The 19293-nt window shown below is 43.9% G+C and overlaps 1 protein-coding gene across 1 annotated transcript in view; it reads left to right on the top strand.

Moving 5' to 3' along the window:
- ALG13 (ALG13 UDP-N-acetylglucosaminyltransferase subunit) overlaps positions 1–19293 on the top strand; it is a 401371-nt gene that overhangs the window by 325182 nt on the left and 56896 nt on the right. The window contains exons 28-29 of the mRNA XM_040325249.1: positions 3485–3577; positions 4989–5029. Of these exons, the coding sequence (XP_040181183.1) occupies positions 3485–3577; positions 4989–5029 (134 nt within the window). The remainder of the gene's footprint in view (positions 1–3484; positions 3578–4988; positions 5030–19293) is intronic.

Below are 19293 nucleotides of genomic sequence, written 5' to 3'. Positions count from 1 at the left end.
TTGTGATGACAGATGCCTCCCTAGCTGATTGCTTAGTGGGATTACGCAAAATGTACCTCTAAACATTTAAGTTTACGAGTGTACTTTTGCACATCTATAAAAGTTTGAAACGTATTAAGGTTGCGAGGTGGAACACACTTTAAACCCTTATTCAGAGTCGTTGGTTCCTCTTTGAATAGTTGTTGCGTGCCAAGATTAATAATCCCAGTACTATCTACACTCTCCTTTGTCTTTTTGGGGTGAAGTTTCCTCCTCCCTCTCTTGCGTCTCCCTTTCTTTTGTTCCTGCCAGCCAACCAAAAACCCCACCCTGGCCAGTTCTTTATCTGTTGGCCCTGGGAGGAACGAAGAGCCCATTGGTTGTTACTGGAACTAGATTCCGCTACCCCATTATCATTTACTAAGGGAGCAAATCTATTTCTAGTATTTGCATTATTGTAGCTACCATTATTAGCACGGCGGTCACGATGATCACCCTGATTATGAATGCCCTGCCCGATGACGCCAAGGAGGAGGAGATTGATAATTAGGGCGAGGGAGAGAGCTCCTTCTACCCCCCCTCCCCCTTCTGTCATGGGGATGCTGTTGTGGACCCCTTCTTCCCAACCTTGGGTTAGGGGAGGGATGGTGCGTATAGTAGGCCTCAGGGTAATCTCCATGATCCTCTCGTAATACACCTCTTTGGAAAGCAGTGGTCTGTCAAGAACCAACTGTATTTATCACTCTGTGGGGTATCTGGAGTAGGTATTACCTGCCATTTAAAGACTACCTTCTCCCTATAATCTCTCACATCTGTTATACTTTTTTTTTCTTTTTCTTATATTTTTGTTCAGACTCTTCTTTAGTGTTGCCTTTAAGGCATCTGACCTGTGCAGATAGTCTGGTTCAGATTTAAAGGGGACCAGTTTCATCTTAATGATAATTTCGCAATCCAACATTGTTAACTTGCATTTCTTTTTAGCTATCAAAAACTGCAAAAAGTTCATGCCTGCTTCATTAAAGTATTTGAACCATTCAACCAACTCACTATCATCCTTTTGGGGATTAACATCCCGTCTGAGACTTCTAGGTACCATATCTGCTTTCACATATTTTTCTAGGTACGCTATATCCCATCTAGTATGGATCTCGGTGATGGTAAGGTTTTTTTAATCTAAGAAAGCAACCTACTAGATCATCTCTGGGGTCATCATTCCCGTCAAAAACACCCACAGTGTTGAAAACCAATTGTGACCTATAGTCAAAAATATCCACTATGAATACACCAGCTGCAAATTAAATATATCAAAAACTGTGGGTAAAAAAGGGGTAAAAATTTGCGCTAGGTGCAAAAGAAAAGTAAATGAAAATGAATAAATGTCTCCTTAACGGATATCCTGCCGCTAAACACCACAACCTTGATATAAGGCACAACAAAATATAGACAATAAAAGTGTAGCGCTGGATAATGAATAATATGCAACCATACGATTCAATAAATAAATGATCAGTGAAAAATTTAAATTATTGAAATAATTGAATTAAACCAAAAACTTATAAATGGAACCTTGTCCACTTAATGAGTCAAATTATAATTAACAGTGTTACCAGCAACTATGAGAACAGTTCAACGGATCCGAAGAGATCAGAGAAAGTGACCGATTTTCCGTATAGGAAAAACTGAGCAATCCAGCAAAGTTCTGTGGAGCTTATTTCAGGGAGGACGGCCATCCTTGGGTTTCTTGGTCTTGGACTTTTGCCATAGTGGAGACATTGAGCTGGAGGGAAGTTGTCGTTTTGGAGGTTCCTGATGCTAAACTAGGAGGTGGGGGATCCTGCAAAATCAACTTTAGTTTCAGCAGCAAGTTCTCGCCCTCTTTAAATGTGGCACAGGTGTATGATTTCTTCCTGTATTCAAATTTCAAGCCAAATGGGGGAAAAAGCCACCAGTACTTTATCTTTTTCAGTGAAAGGGCGGCCAGTAATGGTTTAAAGGATCAAACTTTAACCCTTAAATCTTCATAGGCAATGTTTAAAAAAATTCTACAGGTTTTTCGAAAAAAAATTTTTTTTAAATTGGGTCACTTTTATTCCTATCACAATAGGGTGACCAGACATCCCCGGTTTCAGAGGACAGTCCCCGGATTGGACACTGTCCTCGGACCAAGTCTGTCTCTGGTTTTGTCCCCGGATTGGATTTGAAAATGGGCTGGGGCAATTTCAAAGACAGCCAGTGCAGAATAAAAAAAAAATACACACTCCCGCTCCTACTAGCTTAGGGGGGGTGCATTTTTTCCATTATCTGTGCCCCTTTCTGATGATCATGTGCTGGTTGGAGCAGAGGAACTATTTCTTCAGTTTCAGGCACATGCCCATTCAACTCCGCTCGCATGTTCTTCTGCCTTGGCTCAAGTCCCGGCCAGCCGCCCGCCTGTTTATCTCCTTGCTTTCCCTGGTGGAGTGATCTTCCTCCGCACCCCACCCAGTAGTAGCCGTAAAACTTGATAGGCTGTGAGGCGGGTTGTGACGGGCAGAGAGTCGCTGATTGCCGCCATTACTAGTAAAAAAAAATATGTCCCCGGATTTCATTTTAAAAATGTGGTCACCTTATATTACAAGGAATGTAAACATCCCGTGTAACAGAAAAAAGCATTAAAGGTCCTCTTAAATATGAGATATGTGATCAAAATGACAAAAAAATTACCCTTTAAGAGCTATGGGCAGAAGTGACGTTTTGACATCGCTTCCGCCCTGCTATGGTATGGAGATGGGTGGGGGCCATCTTGCCCTCACTCTGCTACATACCCAGCCACAGCAAGGACCACCTCCGCCGCTGCTGACGGCTCCGGCTGACGATAACGATTATCTCGCAGCGAATCCACCACAGACCACCAGTATCGTAAACCGGACTACTCACTGAAGAGATAGATACCTGGGTTATGGCATAGCTGCTGCTATAACACATATTCATCTTCAAAGTGACAACGTATATATACAGTGGGTGGTCCGGAAGTGGTTAAGGATGCGGCGACCGGCTTCCTGGGCCTGTTTCTTAACAATCAGCTATTCACACAGAATTAAAATCCGTTGATCAATTTTCAACCGATGCAGGTTCAAATCATTCTGAAAAATTAAACACATTTTGGTTCTGCACATGTCTAACAACTTTGCAGAGCAAAAAAAAAATGATTACATTGTTCAAAGCCATTACAAATTTGCAATCATCCAAAGTTGCATCAAGTCGCAGGGTAAAGTTACACAAGTGTGAATGGGCTGAAATAACTATTACTACAGCAGCAACCAGTGATTTGAGGTGATGTTTTTGAGACAGGATCAAGAAGGGGAAAGACATGCAATAATATAGGTGAACTTACTGGGATAAAATATGCTCATGAAGGAATTCAGTAACCCATTTGATTACCTTGGAGAAGCTGATAATGTTTTGATTTTTAACATCTTAATGCATAACATTTTATATTTGCAATGTGCATTCCCATTTTTAATAGCTCCCCCTGGATCTGGTGAGATAGGAGACTGCACAGTTCCTCTTCCACCTCCTCCTTATTCCTGTGACCCAAATGGAAACGATCTACCAAGAGGTAAGTGGGAAAAACTATATTTACACATCACATACTTAAATACAGTTGACATTTGTTGTATATCTGCCTTGTATTCTCATTTTTATAATGACCTGTAAATTCAGGTTACTAGAATCTGCTTGGATTTGCCTGTTTTTATAAATGGGCTGTTTCATAATTTTAAATTTTTTAACTATAAAACAGGACCAACTAATGTTAAGTGGTTGTAAAACCTTACAAATACCTAGTGACGTGACTGGCCTCAGGTGATACAGAGATGAAACAAATCCTACTACATAAGTTGTACACAGGTACCTCTAGAGCTGTTCAGAAATGCAAAATGTATACAGCTTGTCTGAGCTTTCCGAAGACAGGGAGCGAGAAGCTGAAGTTGCAATCTGCAGAGCTCAGTGAGGAGAGCTGTTTGGAGGGAAGGGACACCGCCTCCTTCACACAGCACACCGGAACAGAGCTAAGGCTGTCAATCACAGGCTCTGTGCTGAGCTCCCCCATCACCTTTTTATCTTTTGGTGTCAGGAAAGACTGTCAGAAGTGATTTGTGTAGATGGCAGAGGAGCAGACAGAAATTACACTTTGGCTCTGGTTTGAGACAAGTTCAGTGTCTAAAATGATGTGCTTTAATTTTTCATGTCAGATGTTTATAACCACTTCAAGTTTAATCTTTTAATCTTTCCTTTTACAGCATTACAGCAGCAAGTATGTTCAAATAACATGACTGAAAATCTTTTGTTCATAAACAGTTTCTAGAAACAAAAAAAATTTTACTTAAAAATTTGGAACTGCTTTTTCAATCAGAGCAGCTAACATTTCTTGTGATCGGCTGCATCTAATACTAATATGAAATGCTACGTCTATTGACGTCCTCGGCTCCTCCGGCCACTGGGGGGCGTGCCAGCCTGCCGCGTCACTGGGGTAGAAGAATACGTATCTGCCTAAACTGAGAAAGAAAATTCGTTTTTTTTTTTCAAAATTGGGATATTTATTGTAGCAAAAAGTAAAAAATATTGTGTGTTTTTTTTTTTCCAAAATTGTCACCCTTTTTTATTTATAGTGCAAAAAATAAAAACCGCAGAGGTGATCAGATACCACCAAAAGATAACTCTATTTGTTGGGGGAAAAAGGACGTCAATTTTGTTTGTGAGCCATGTTGCACGACCGCGCAATTGTCGGTTAAAGCGGCGCAGTGCTGAAATTTCGCCTGGACAGGAAGGGGGTATATTTGCCCAGTAAGCAAATGGTTAAGGAGATTAATCGTTTAGCCTTAATCTCTCAACAGCTAAAAATCCTTTGAATAAGCACTAAATATAGACCTAGATTATAAGAATGTTTTTAAACTTTAATATTGTATGTGTGAGGTGTTTATACCTACCGTATATTATTCTTATTTTTTTTATTTTATTTTTTCTGTCAGACACAAAAGTATTGCAGTATTACTTTAACCTAGGATTACAAGTAAGTAAATCATAAATCTGGAAGTGTGTAGAGCATAACTGGTTGGATGGGTGAATTGGATTGCAAGGTCTGTTTGCTTTTAAAGAACTGAACACATAGTAATGCATTATTGGAAATAATCTAAAGGCTTGTTTAAATTGGTGTACAGCATGAAGAGATACATTTTTTTTTCTTTATACTAGCACAGAGCTGCATGCAGCCAGTCCAATTGGATAGACATGCTTGGGCTGTACAGAGTCCTCCACAGAGCAGAGTTTGACGGGATGCACAGGTACAAGTGCATTGGCCTGGGCACAGAGCATCTGCGTCTACAACCATACACCTTTCACACCTTTCACAGCGTACCAGTCAAACCCAACTATGCATGCGAGTCTGTACGGCCAACGCTTGTACAGCCAACGCGCCAACGGCCAACGCCACTTTAATGGCCTACCTGGATTTAGCTCAGCGCAAGTACAGAAAAATAAGCAGCTCTGCATGCTGTTTAGAGCTGAGCGTCCATGTGAACATGTTAAAAATGCACTGGTTACTTTCTCAGGAGTCTCAGGATTTGTTGTGCACAGTCCAAAAATAAAAAGGAAAAATTATGTCTAGCCCTTAGAAAATATATATATATATATATATATATATATATATATATATATATATATATATATATATATATATATATTTATTACATTTTTTTGTATTTATATAATTGTGTATACTACTGTCCAAATATATATTATGGACTAGTAGATTTCCCTAGCAGGGCTAATGAGCATGTTGTCGTTTTGTGGGTCAGTGGATCCATACGGTATGCCAATGCTCACAGGGATGACAAAAGGCAAAACAAGGTAGGCTCTATTGAAAAATAAAAAGTAAAAAAATGTATATGAGAATATAAAAATTGTAAGATTCCAAGATTGGTGTAACACCATCTGGTAAATGATACATCTTAAACAGAAGGAAATAGGAAATAAGAAGGAAATCCCCCATACCTTATCTCCCGGCTTGACATTACATGTGTGAATCCTGACTGTGCTGCAAGGTATGAGCAGCACAGCTCTGATTTATATAGGGCAGCAGGTGTACTTTAACAAATTGAATTAGTCCAAAATTCGCGCCAGGTAGAAGGCAGGGAGGGGCAGATACAGGTGTGTATGGTGGGCCAGTAATATATGTCCACCCACTAGGTGTGTAGATCCAAGCTTTGCTGAGGGCATCCCTTGGTCATCGTGGCGTCCGGCGCCACCACGCATGCGCGGAGATTGTCGGACGTCGACGTGACCGCCAGCACTTGGAGGGCGGAAGTGGCTGAGCTAAAGGGAAAAGATCTGGTGCTGCAATCGCTAACCAGTGGAATAGAAAGCCAGTACTAAAGATTGGACGCAAGTGAGCAGGATATAGAAATCATGGTGCATATGAACAGGATATAATGACTCCTGAAGATACCACCGCCTTGATGCACTCAAAAATGAATGCTGCCCCAAAAGGGTTAAGAGCTAATTGGGGCTCCTATGTGCTGGGGAGCCTCGGCTAACTATGCGGACCAAGCCAATCCAAAAAACATGGATCATAAATATGGCAGACTTTTAACTTCAAGAAGGATGGTAAAAAATAGATTGATGAATTTTTAAGACTGCGCTTTTAGGCTCCTGGAGGATCCATCCTTACATAGTTGACGGATTGCCCTGTCTTTGTAGCAAGTATCTAAAAATAATAATAAAAAATACAAATGAATCAAAAACTGAATGTACAAAAAATGATAGTTTAATAGCAATTTATACTGAACATTTGGCAGGTTCAATTACATGCATTTAGACACAATATAAATATATAAGATACTGGATACAAAATAGAATTATGCTTGATTGAGTCCCGGGGGCATGGTGGCTTTTTAGGGTCGAGATCCATCTCGGCTCCCGCTGGAGGAGGAGCTTTTCAAAGGCCCCCCCCCCCCCCAGGAGGCTGCGATGCATCTGATCCAGAACAATACCTTAATTTTAGGGCATATGCAGCCATGAGTTTGGCGGACATGCCTTCTCAACGGTGGATCCCGATCATTATCATGCATGGCCTTCAGGTGGAGATATAATCTCTGCCATAGTTAGAGTGGTTTTCCCTTATATAAAAACATTTACAACGGCATGTTAGAAGATAAACCACTCCTGTGGTTTGACAGTTGGCATAATATTTATTGGAAAACCTTGTGCCATTGGGTAAGTAGATGTCTCTATTGGTATTCATGTGTTTGCAAAAAGCACATGAACCACAGGGGAAAGTTCCCAAGTTTTTACACGGATCTCCTCTAGTGGAACCCCCGATTTCACTCTGGACAAGTAAATCCCCTATAGATGTAGTTCGTCTATAGGTTATGACTGGCCTGGGAGGCACAAGTGGACCAACCACAGGGTCTGAGGTCCATAAATGCCAATGTTTTTTTACAAATGTCTGTGATTTGATCATGGTCGTTTGAATATGTAGTAATGATTTGATTGCTGTTCTCAATAACTTTGACTTGTTTAGGTGCCAATAAGTCATGTTGACTCTTGGACACTTATGACTGTACCCCCTCTCCAGGAGACGTTTTCTGAGGTTATTCACTTCCCGTTTGTAGTCCATTGGATCAGAGCAGTTACGCTTAATCCTCAAGTATTGTTCATAAGGAATGGATTCTACCAGTGGTTTGGGATGAGAGCTTGAAGAGTGCAATATGGTATTACCCACTGTGGGTTTGCGAAATAACTTGCAGGATAACATATTTTCAGTCTTTGAAAATGTCCACATCCAAAAATGTGATGGTTAGATTTGATGTCATTGTATATTTTAGATTGAATTTATTGACATTTAGAGCCAGAAGACATTCATCCAGTAGTTGTGAGCCATTCCAAACAATGAGGATGTCATCTATGTACCTATGCCACATGACAACGTGGCACAGGTACATAGAGAGAACCTCGTCGGAAAAGATGGTCCACTCCCACTCCCCCAGGTACAGATTGGCGTAGCCAGGGGCACAACAGGTGCCCATGGCTACGCCCTGTACCTGGAGGAATGCCCCGCCATCAAACATAAAGACAATGGGCCAGATTCAGGTAGATCGGCGTATCTTTGTGCCGGTGTAGTGCATCTCATATGCGCTACTCCGACGTATCCCAGAGAGGCAAGCAGAGTATTCACAAAGCACTCGCTCCCTACGATGTGCCAGCGTAACACAAATCATTCGGTGTAATCCCGCCTAATTCAAAGTAGGTGGGCGTGATCCATTTAAATGAACCGTGACCCCATGCAAATTATGGTCCGAATGAACGGCGCATGCTCAGAATCACGTCGAGCATACTCCCTAAGATACGACGGCTCAATGCCTACGACGTGAACGTAACCTACGCCCAGCCCCTCCTATATAAGGAATAACTTTACGCCGGACGTACGCCTTACGTAAATGGCGTAGCTTACTGCGACGGGCGCAAGTACGTTTGTGAATGGCGTATGTAGGTCATTTACATATTCGACGCGTAAATCAATGGAAGCGCCCCTTGCGGCCAGCGTAAATATGCGTCCAAGATACGACGGCGTAGGAGACTTACGTCGGTCGGATGAAGCCAAATTTCAGGCGTATCTTCTATTAGAGTCAGGCGCATAGATACGACGGTGCTTCTGTGCACTTATGCTGCGTATCTCAAGATACGTCAGTGTTTCCTGAATCTGGGCCATTATGTCTAAGTATAAAGTCCAATGCTGAGATAAATTCATTGAATAAATATTTGTGATGGCTTGTTTGGGAAAGGACTTGTCTGACAGAGGATAAACCTTGGGAATGCGGGATGGAGCTTTACAGAGATTCTACGTCAATGCTGGTGAGAATGGATTCCTGAGGGGCATGGATATCCTCAATAATACGTAATAAATGAAGGGTATCGCATACATATGACGGTATGCTTAAGACAAAAGGTTTTAGGTTTTTGTCTATTAGGCAAGATACATTTTCAGTAATTGCTCCATTGCCCGATTATCATTTTGTGAATCTTAGGGAGAGAATAAAATGTAGGTATTCTGGGAAAGGGGGTGCGAATAAAGTCGAGAGTCTGTCTGGAGATAATTGTGCTCTGAAAGGCCGCATCCACAAGATCATAACATTTCTGATTGTAAACTTCAATGACCTCATTACTGAATGGACGATACCAGTCATGATTGCCCAGGATGTTATAACACATCTGACTTTATATTGATTATTGTCCATTAATACTATATTGCCTCCTTTATCGGATGGCTTATTGGTAATATTGTGACGCTTCGATAGATTTTTTTGGGGGCATGTTTTTTTCATTCCAAGTAAGATTTGTATGATCAAGGGATGCGGACTCCAGAGCTCCAATCTCCCGACAGGTACTCTTCAGAAAGGTAGCCACCCCGTGGTTGGAGCTTGGGGCAGGGTATAGTAGTGAGGTCTTCTTAAGGGACGATTTAGGGGTGTTAGCCGTGTCTGTTTTGATGGGATCTGTACCTTTTTGAGGAGTGAATCCAAGTCTAGAGTACAATAAAATCTGTAGGCTCGTTTTCCTCAAATAGTGACTTTAAGTTCTTTAGAGCTTGTCTTTCACTGAAGGTGTGATACTCCCGTGCTTCTGGGTCAGTCTTTTCAAACATGCTCTTGAGGAGCAATTTATGAGTGTATAGATGGAGGTCTTTAATGACCTCAAATTTATCAATTGGTTTGTTGGGAAAAAATGTTAACCCTTTAGATGGCACGGAAATCTCATCAGTTGTAACAATATGTGAGGAAAGATTAATGTTGAATGGTGAGGTGAGCTGTTAGGTGGGGTTTGGGTTGAGGGGACTTGTGAGTTCCCCTGGTTCCTAGAAAACATAGGGGGAACTTTAAGAATGACAAAGGTGTTGGTGCTATTTCCTACCGTTGGGCCTACACTGGCATTGGCAATGTCAGAGGTTGCTGTGGCCGGAGTGTTTGAAACGGCAGGGAAGCGTTTGTTTGGGTGGAAGTTTTTTAGGGTGGGTGGTAGAGGAGTTATCAGAATCACGGCCTCTTTTTAAATTGTCTTGTGCGTTTTGATTTGGAAGATACTTGTGACATGTTTGATGATACAGAAGGTGTCCGATTAAGCTGGATATTGTGGTTTGTTCCTCCGTGAAAATCTGGAGTTGGTGTTTTGAGACCACTTATAGGCTCCCCTGTCCTCAAAGGCCTGTTTATCTTGCAGGTATTTCAATTCCTTTTTCGCTAGAATGGATTTATTAAATTCTTCAATATGGACTTTTAATTTCTCATTAAAATCTTTGTAGGAGGAGTGAGTCTGAAGAGGTTTGAATATATCTTGTCTATATTTATATTGATATTGATCAAGCGTTTTTGGTATTCCTCTGTGTTAGTTTTAGGTTGGTTTCCCATGCGATTTTAAACGTTGGGTCCAAATTTTCAAATGAAGGGAACATTTGGACTTGTAATCCCAGAGGATTTAGGTCATATCTAATATAATCATGAAAGGTCTTTACATGTCGGTGCATTAAGGACTTTTTTTTTCTAAAAATAGAAATTTGTATATAGAAGGGGAATAAGATGAAGCTTAGCCAGTGATTATGTCATTCCAGTACGCCTAATCACATCTCCACAAGCGTTTACTGACAGTCAGCATCGCTCTGCTTGGGGAGGAGTGAGAACCGAGCCATCGGCAGGGTTCGTGGCTCAGTGCATAGACGCCGGGGGACAGATCCAGCATCAGTGTCATTACTACAATCTATTGACCTTCAATGAAGAAGTGAGCTGCCATCTAGATAGAGGAAGGCCTGTTTGTGTATCTGGATTTTGCAAAGGCATTTGATACAGTTCTCCACAAACGTTTACTGTGATCTGTCCTGGTCCAATGGCAAATGAGGTTTAATGTTGAAAAATGTAAGGTAATGTATTTGGGTGCCAAAAATACGAATGCAAGTAACTCGCTAAGGAGAACCTCTGGTGGAATCTAGGATGGAAAAGGACCTGGGGGTCCTAGTATATGATAGTCTCAGCAATGGCATGCAATGCCAGGCTGCTGCAAGCAAAGCCAATAGAATATTGGCATGCATTAAAAAGGGGATTCACACCAGAAATAAAACAATAATTCTCCCACTTTACAAGTCTCTGGTCCGGCCGCATCTTGAATATGCAGTCCAGTTCAAGGCAAGAAAGGATGTGCTGGAACCGGAGAGAGTCCAGAGAAGCACAACCAAAGCTAATTTAAGGGAATAGTTAACCTCAGCTATGGGGAAAGACTGCATGCATTGAACGTATTCTCTCTGGAGAGGAGATGATTGAAAAGGGGATATGATATCAATGTACAAATACTGTACTGGCGACCTTAGCATAGGGAAAAAATTATTTAGTGACATGGGATTTTAAAGACACACTGACATTTGCTAAAGTTGGAAGAGAAGCGGTTTAACCATAAACTGCATGTTCTTTACTGTCAGAGCGGTAAGGATGTGGAATTCTCTTCCACAAGCAGGGATATCAGCAGGGAGCGTTGATGGTTTCAAAAAAGTGATGGGCACATCAGCGACCACAACATACAGGGGTATATGATGTACTATTGACAAACACATGCACACATCGGCTGAACTGGATGGACTGATGTATTTTTCCACCTCGCCAACTATGGAACTATGTAACCCAATTGAAAAAAAAATTATTAAAGCACCCCCATCCCTCCATGAAAGCCTGAAGGTGGTCATTGGATTTTAAGGCTCTGTACGTGGCTAGGCTGCCAAAGTCTTATATGTGGTATCTTCATACTGGGGAGTAGTAGCAGAATGTGTATTTCTTTATCATACACCACAGGACACAGAGCCAGTCATTACATAATGGGTTAAGGGTCACCATGGCTGATTGGACACTGGAACAACCAATTGAAGACGGTTCCCCTCCCATCAAAGACGTACCTTATTTTATTTTTTTGCCAGTTTCTAGGGTGTTGGATGCAATTTGGATGTGCTAAAGGAAAGCTCTGCCAAAGAAACCCTCTGAGGGTAAAAAGAGCTATGCTTACGGATCCATTTATTTTTACGCCAAAACTGAATGGGATTCAGTCCTCATGCATGAGGTGTCGCCTGTAATGTCTCTCTTCGGAGGACTGGGCTCTAGGGTCCAGCACTTTCGCTATACTACGCTAAAAGTCCTGGTAAGAGTCCTTTACAAGGCCCAGGGGAGAGGTCTCCTTTAAATAGGAACCCATATCCTTGAAGGTTGGCACACAAAACCCCCTGTGAGGGGTAAAGTTTGGTTCTGTCTGATTTCAGCAGAAAAACCTGCAACGGGGATAAGGTGTAACGGCTACCCACTGGTAGTGAGGGGTATCGGCCGTTGGAGACGTCCTTTTCCCTGGCAAGCTGCGATATGCAGGTACCGCCGGTATATCCCATCGAACGCCCTTCCAAGAAACGAGACAGGCTACGTTTGGAGGGTCAAGCAGACTGACTTTATTTGGCATATTTCACCTGCTTATATCTGGTTACAACTGTTACAAGAACAATGACAGTTTCCGCCCTCCCCTTTTCCCTGTAGGGGGCTTCAACACAGACCCCCTGAAACAATGACATCTCCTTGAATTAATCACTTGGCCAGTTTCTAGCCGCTTCGGCACCTCACCCCACTTAACATTTCCTGGCCAGGCACATAGAATTCAATTAACCTTTAAAACAATTATCACTCACACATAATCCCCATCAGCATACACCTCACAGGGGGCTGTTTACCTGCACACAAAAGAAGAGTTCATTATCTATGCGAAGGGAACATTAGCATTCCAGCAATGAAAAGATACTTGTCCAATTAACCCTTTGTGCTCAGAATACAATGTGGTAAATCCAACTGTAACAAGTCCTGCAGTTATTATCAATGTCCAGGCAGAATAGTCCATAATCCGTTACACTGCCCCCCTTTTGTGGAACACTTCGGCAGACCCGGATTGATCCTTTTCGGATCAACTTGGGGATGTCCGGTCTGCTGTTAGGGTAAAAGTTCCGTTTGCCTGGACAGTCCGTCGGCCTTCCCATTGGCTTACCAGGTCGGTAGCTGATGGTGACGGTGAATAATGGAATTCAGTTCTGGAACAGTCACTTGCTTTGCTCTCTCAATGGCTCCCAAAACCTGTTGCTGATGCTCTTGGGACAGATACGGCACCACCTGGATGCAAATCCCATTTAATCTTTTGACAATTTCCGCCTGTTTGTGCATTTCAATGTTCAAGCCACGGGACATCTCATAATACATGACATGGTGTCGTTGCATCTCTGATTTCTCACTGGCCAACTTGTCACATTCCCATTTTAGACTGTGATATTGTGCCGGATCTACAGTACATGTCGGGGAAGGTAGTCTTACCCGGTTCTCAGCAGCAAGCGGGTTGATTCCAGCAACGCGGGTGGTCCCGGGACAAGCAGCAGCAGGTGTAGGTAAATAAGCCGAAGTCAGAGGGCCAATGTCGTTGCCCAGCACCACCTCGGCAGGTAGGTTGTCCATGATACCAACTGTGGTCTTTCCTGACCCGGCTCCCCAGTCTAAGTGCACACGGGTGGTGGGTACGCGAAATACAGCACCCCCTGCGACCCGGACGGCAACTGTGCGAGTGGACACGTTCTCTGGCTTTACCAGATGTTTTTGAATCAGAGTGATAGTAGTCCCGGAATCTCTTAAGCCTTGTGCTACTTGTCCATTCACTCGTACCTCCTGACGGTGATGCTGACGGTTATCCGGAGAGGCAGCTTGTATTGGGTCTGCCTCATACCAAATTCCCAGACATTCCTCAGGGCCCCCCTCGGTCTCCAGGCAGTGGGCCGCAGAGGGACGTGATGGAGTGCCCTCTGTGTTGGGTGTTGTGCGTCTCCAATTGTTATTTGTAGCTCTCAAAGGGCAATAACGAGCAATATGTCCCGTGTCGCTGCAGTGATGGCACGTCACCCTAGGCGAATCCCGGGGGTAGTTGCTAGGCCCCTGAGGACGTGGTGGGACTGGAGCCCGAAACTCTGGGCGTGGGGTGACGGTTGGAGTACGCGGTTCTACCTTCTGAGCCAGCCGCGTCGTACCCTGGCTTACTTTCCTTGTCTCCGCGTACTCATCTGCTAGCCGAGCCGCCTCGTTTAAGTTAGCGGGACGGCGATCTCGTACCCAGTCTTGTATGTCTGCGGCCAGGTCTTGGAAGAAATGTTCCATTAGGAACAGCTGCAATACTTCCTCCCCGGTGTTGGCCTTGCACCCTTGGACCCAAAGGGATGCCACCCTTTGTAACTGGTTGGCCCATTCCATGTGGGAGTCCACAGCCATCTTCTTGGACTCCCGGAAGCGCCGGCGGTAGGCTTCCGGCGTTACGGCATATCGGGTTAGCAGCGCCTTTTTAACTTGCTGATATTGTAAAATATCCTCTGGAGCGAGAGCCCGAAAGGCTTCGTTGGCTTTGCCCGACAATTTCCCCGACAAAATAGTGACCCATTGGTCTGGTGGTACCTGGTGTAGTGAGCACTGCCTCTCAAAGTCCGCCAAATATCCATCGATTTCCTCCTCACTTTCTACAAAAGCTTTAAATGCAGTGAACAGTATTTTCTTTCCTGTAGCAGCGGGTGGGGGGGTAGGAACTGCAGGTGTAATGGGCTGTCTCGCTCTTACCAGTTCCAGTTCTTGTCCCCTCTTCGTTTGTATTTCTTCCCTTGCTTCCCGGAACAGCTGGTTGATTAGTTCCACGGACGTTTCTGGATACAAGGATAATCTCCGCTGTACAATCCCAGTAATTACATCTTCTTCGCTGACCGGTGCAAGGGGCTCCGTTCCTTCCATGGATCCATCCATTTCGTCCAGCTCCAGCAGTTCAGCTATCAGCTCCCTCCGTGGTCTGTTGCTGGCGCTCCTACCACGAATCTCCAATAGATCTTTCAGTGTGGATCTTTTCAGCCTGGCGTACTGCGACTCCATTCAGAACTTGCTCTTTGGATAAAAGGACCATCCCACTACTGCCAACCAATGTAACGGCTACCCACTGGTAGTGAGGGGTATCGGCCGTTGGAGACGTCCTTTTCCCTGGCAAGCTGCGATATGCAGGTACCGCCGGTATATCCCATCGAACGCCCTTCCAAGAAACGAGACAGGCTACGTTTGGAGGGTCAAGCAGACTGACTTTATTTGGCATATTTCACCTGCTTATATCTGGTTACAACTGTTACAAGAACAATGACAGTTTCCGCCCTCCCCTTTTCCCAGTAGGGGGCTTCAACACAGACCCCCTGAAACAATGACATCTCCTTGAATTAATCACTTGGAAAGTTTCTAGCCGCATCGGCACCTCACCCCACTTAACATTTCCTGGCCAGGCACATAGAATTCAATTAACCTTTAAAACAATTATCACTCACACATAATCCCCATCAGCATACACCTCACAGGGGGCTGTTTACCTGCACACAAAAGAAGAGTTCATTATCTATGCGAAGGGAACATTAGCATTCCAGCAATGAAAAGATACTTGTCCAATTAACCCTTTGTGCTCAGAATACAATGTGGTAAATCCAACTGTAACAAGTCCTGCAGTTATTATCAATGTCCAGGCAGAATAGTCCATAATCCGTTACATAAGGCAAGAGGAAAGAAGTCCTAAGAATAACTTAAGGACCTTTCCCTAAAATGTTGAGTAGGTGTCTTCTTTTTTTGCCGCCACTAGAGGGGGAGTAGAGAGCTGAGTTTGACTCACCATGCTCCATATAGTGTCAAGTTCCCCTGGACAAGCACGCTGCACACTTCCGCTGCAGAGCTCTGCCTGATAGATGGCCGCCTCTTCTTCCTCCTCATTTGGATCCCAGAAATAGGAGCTGTTAAGGTCTGGTTATGAGAGATGTTTCGCACGCATAGGGGCGTGCTTTATCGGCGGCAGGGGAAGGAGCAACAGAGTCATGAGCGTTCGCAGGCACGTCTGTGAAAACTGCGCTGATCCAGAAAGCCTTGAAAAGGACTTACATGCTGGCTTGACAGGACACAGCAGCATTACGGGGGCACGCAAGACTTGTGTGGTGGCTGAGCACTCCCAAAAGACACCTATACTCTATGCATGAAACTGTGTGTTGCATACTTTATGTAGATTGCTAAACTAGCACAGTAGTACAGTGGGGATCGAAAGTTTGGGCACCCCAGGTAAAAATTTGTATTGATGTGCATAACGAAGCCAAGGAAAGATGGAAAATAATCTCCAAAAGGCATCAAATTACAGATTAGACATTCTTATAATATGTCAAAAAAAGTTAGATTTTATTTCCATCATTTACACTTTCAAGATTACAGAAAACAAAAAAATGGTGTCTGCAAAAGTTTGGGCACCCTGCAGAGTTGATATCTTGTACTGCCCCCTTTGGCAAGTATCACAGCTTGTAAACGCTTTTTGTAGCCAGCCAAGAGTCTTTCAGTTCTTGTTTGAGGTATCTTTGCCCATTCTTCCTTACAAAAGTCTTCCAGTTCTTTGAGATTTCTGGGCTGTCTGTCACGCACTGTTCTTTTAAGGTCTATCTATAGATTTTTAATTATGTTGAGGTCAGGAGATTGTGAAGGCCATGGCAAAACCTTCAGTTTACGCCTCTTGATGTAATCCCCCGTTCTGCATTTAAGTTACCCTCTTTAGAGTTGAAAGAAAAGGTACCCCAAGGGGCTTTGAGTTGCAGCAAAAAATAATAGATTCAAAAGTTGAAGAAATTATTTGTTTAAAAAAAAAAGTGAAAAAAGGCGTTCTGGTGGGATCAAGACATGAGTTCCATAATACGATTTAAAAATATATGCATATGAATGGATACAACCATATGAGTTCATGTAACAATGAAGTAGGTAAACTTGTGCTAGAAACCCAACGCGTTTCGACCTTTGATAATGGAGGTCTCTTCACGGAGAAAAGATTGAAAACATGACCTCTGGAAAAAGATACATATAGATGATATTTGTTAAAACAAAAGGCAAACATATAAATGTTATACAGTAGAATATTTTCAATAATTTTTCGCCATATTGGCGTGGGTGAGTATATTTACCAAAGAATAATGTAAAAAAACTGAAACCATAGGTCCACCGCAGACCCCATCACTGAGAAAAAGCACCCCCAGAAAACCATGCAGAACAGGAGGGTCGATGGAAAAGACCAGGCTGCAGATGAGTGGGGGTCCTCTACACCTCTGAGGTCGCACTTAAAGACACCACACTAGGCGGGGGGAGGGGCGAAAGGCGACGGGGGGGGGGGGACCAAGGGGAGCCATGCAGAACCAGATGACAAAAAGAAGGAAGCACGGACCCAGCAAGAGCAGACCAGCAAAACCTGGAAAAGTATATGAATGAAAGAAGGGTTACAGCCTTTAAAATACTAAATAGTCAACAGGTAACGAAAGAAAAGAGAGGGAGGAGGAAGGAAGGGGAGAGAAAAGGGGGACGTGCAAAGTGTGTGAGGTGAAGAAATGTGTATATGTGGTGATCGATCTGGAAAGAAGGGGGTGAATGGGAATTGAAGTTCAGTGAAATGTGCTGGTGAGTGTGTGTGAGAGAGTGTCAGTGTAGCAAAAGATAGAACGAGGTGTGAATGGAGAAAACATGTTCTTAATGTTGGTATTGAATGTGCGGTGATGAGGTGAAAAGCTAGGGAACAAGAACCCTCTGTGAGGATTGCATGAAAAGAAAAAAGAAAACTGAAAAATTACAAATACATAAAAAAGATAAGTATGAAATGAATGGAAAAAGGAAAACTTTTCAGGCTTTGAGGCATGTTGTTGTAGATTTTTGGCTACACTCATTACCCAGCTCTGTTTTGTCAAGCGTTGTGGGAACCCTTTTTTGAGATTTCTAACTGATCAATAATACTTATTCAATAACGTTGTTACTACATCTTTATAGCAATATGCCATTCCTGGGGCAGCGGTCTGGCCGCTTTTACTTTGCCGTTTAGCATGTGCCCCTGGCCCACGCATGGCAGGGAGTGCTGCTTCGTTTGGGCTTGTCCCTATGCCTCGTGGCAGGCGGGGGGGGTTTTTGAGGCATCAGCCTCTTTCCCCTCACTTTGCTCTACAGTGGCATTGCCGCTAGATGGAGCTTCTGCCTGCTGGCAGCATTCCGTAAACCTCCCGGACATCACTGATATCCCGCGTCCGTTTGACGGCGGGAGCGACGGCAGCTGCCGGGGATTCTTCCTTCTAGAACGCTGGGGAGACCGCACAGGGGATGCCATTTTGGCTGCCCACCTGATCCCTGCATATGGTGGTGTGGGGTTGGGTGGATGGGGGGGTAGAGCCACAGAACCTGAGCACACCCAGTCACACAGACCCTTGCATATTTAACAAGCCCCAGGGAGCTTTTAGAAGAGCCTATATGGTGGTTAGGACAGAGGGATGAGCAGACATTGGGTCCAAAAGTAAGGCCTGATCCCCTATATGGCCCAACTTGGTAGTAGGTTTTCTACCTTTTCCCAGCTCGTCCCCCGCCCCCACCATTTGATTCAATTTTCTAATATTTTTTCCCTTCTATATATCTTTCTCATACCCCAATATAGGAATTATCAACCCTATTCCTACCTGGGAGATCTTGGTAGCATAAATTCGTCAACCAGATACTTCACTATACTAAAAGGATCCATCCTACTTAGACAGCCCATAGGAGCCCATGCGGCCCCCCCACCCCAAAGTACCCTGTCCCCATGTTAAGGACAGGGCCTCTTCCTAGCCGTTGGTTGTCGGGGTCTGCGGGCGGGGGGCTTATCGGAATCTGGGATACCGGCCCCCCACCCTAGGTGAATGAGTATGGGGTACATCGTACCCCTACCCATTCACCTGGAGGAAAAGTGTCAATAAAATAAACACACAACACAGGGTTTTAAAATAATTTATTAGTCAGCTCCGGGGGTCTTCTCCGCTCTCCGGGTGTCTTCTCTGCTCTTCGATGTTGTCTCGGCGCTCCCCGGTTCTTTTCCTGCTCGCTCTCCGGTGCCTTCTTCGGGCTGGCCGCTGCCATCTTCTTTGTAGCTCTCTTACTAGCGGCGGCCAGCCCGGTCTTCTTTGCCGCCTTCTGCATCTCTTCTTTTCTTCTTATGTTGATTTAACGCTTCCTCACGCTGTAATGCCGGGTGCGCGGTGCGGCAGCGATTTATATAGGCCTCGTATGACGTCAGTCCCAGCATGCTCCGAGACCCACTGGATCACCTGTCTTCTCCCTGGGTTCACTATGATCCCCGCAGGGTGTATTCTCTTCCGGTTCATCCGTTGCTAGAAAATCTAATTTACGCAGACTG

The sequence above is a fragment of the Rana temporaria genome, chromosome 9 (assembly GCF_905171775.1).
Source record: "Rana temporaria chromosome 9, aRanTem1.1, whole genome shotgun sequence".
Taxonomy (NCBI): Eukaryota; Metazoa; Chordata; class Amphibia; order Anura; family Ranidae; genus Rana; species Rana temporaria.
The sequence above is the reverse complement of the archived record's forward strand: the minus strand, read 5'-3'. Positions and strand labels throughout refer to the sequence as shown.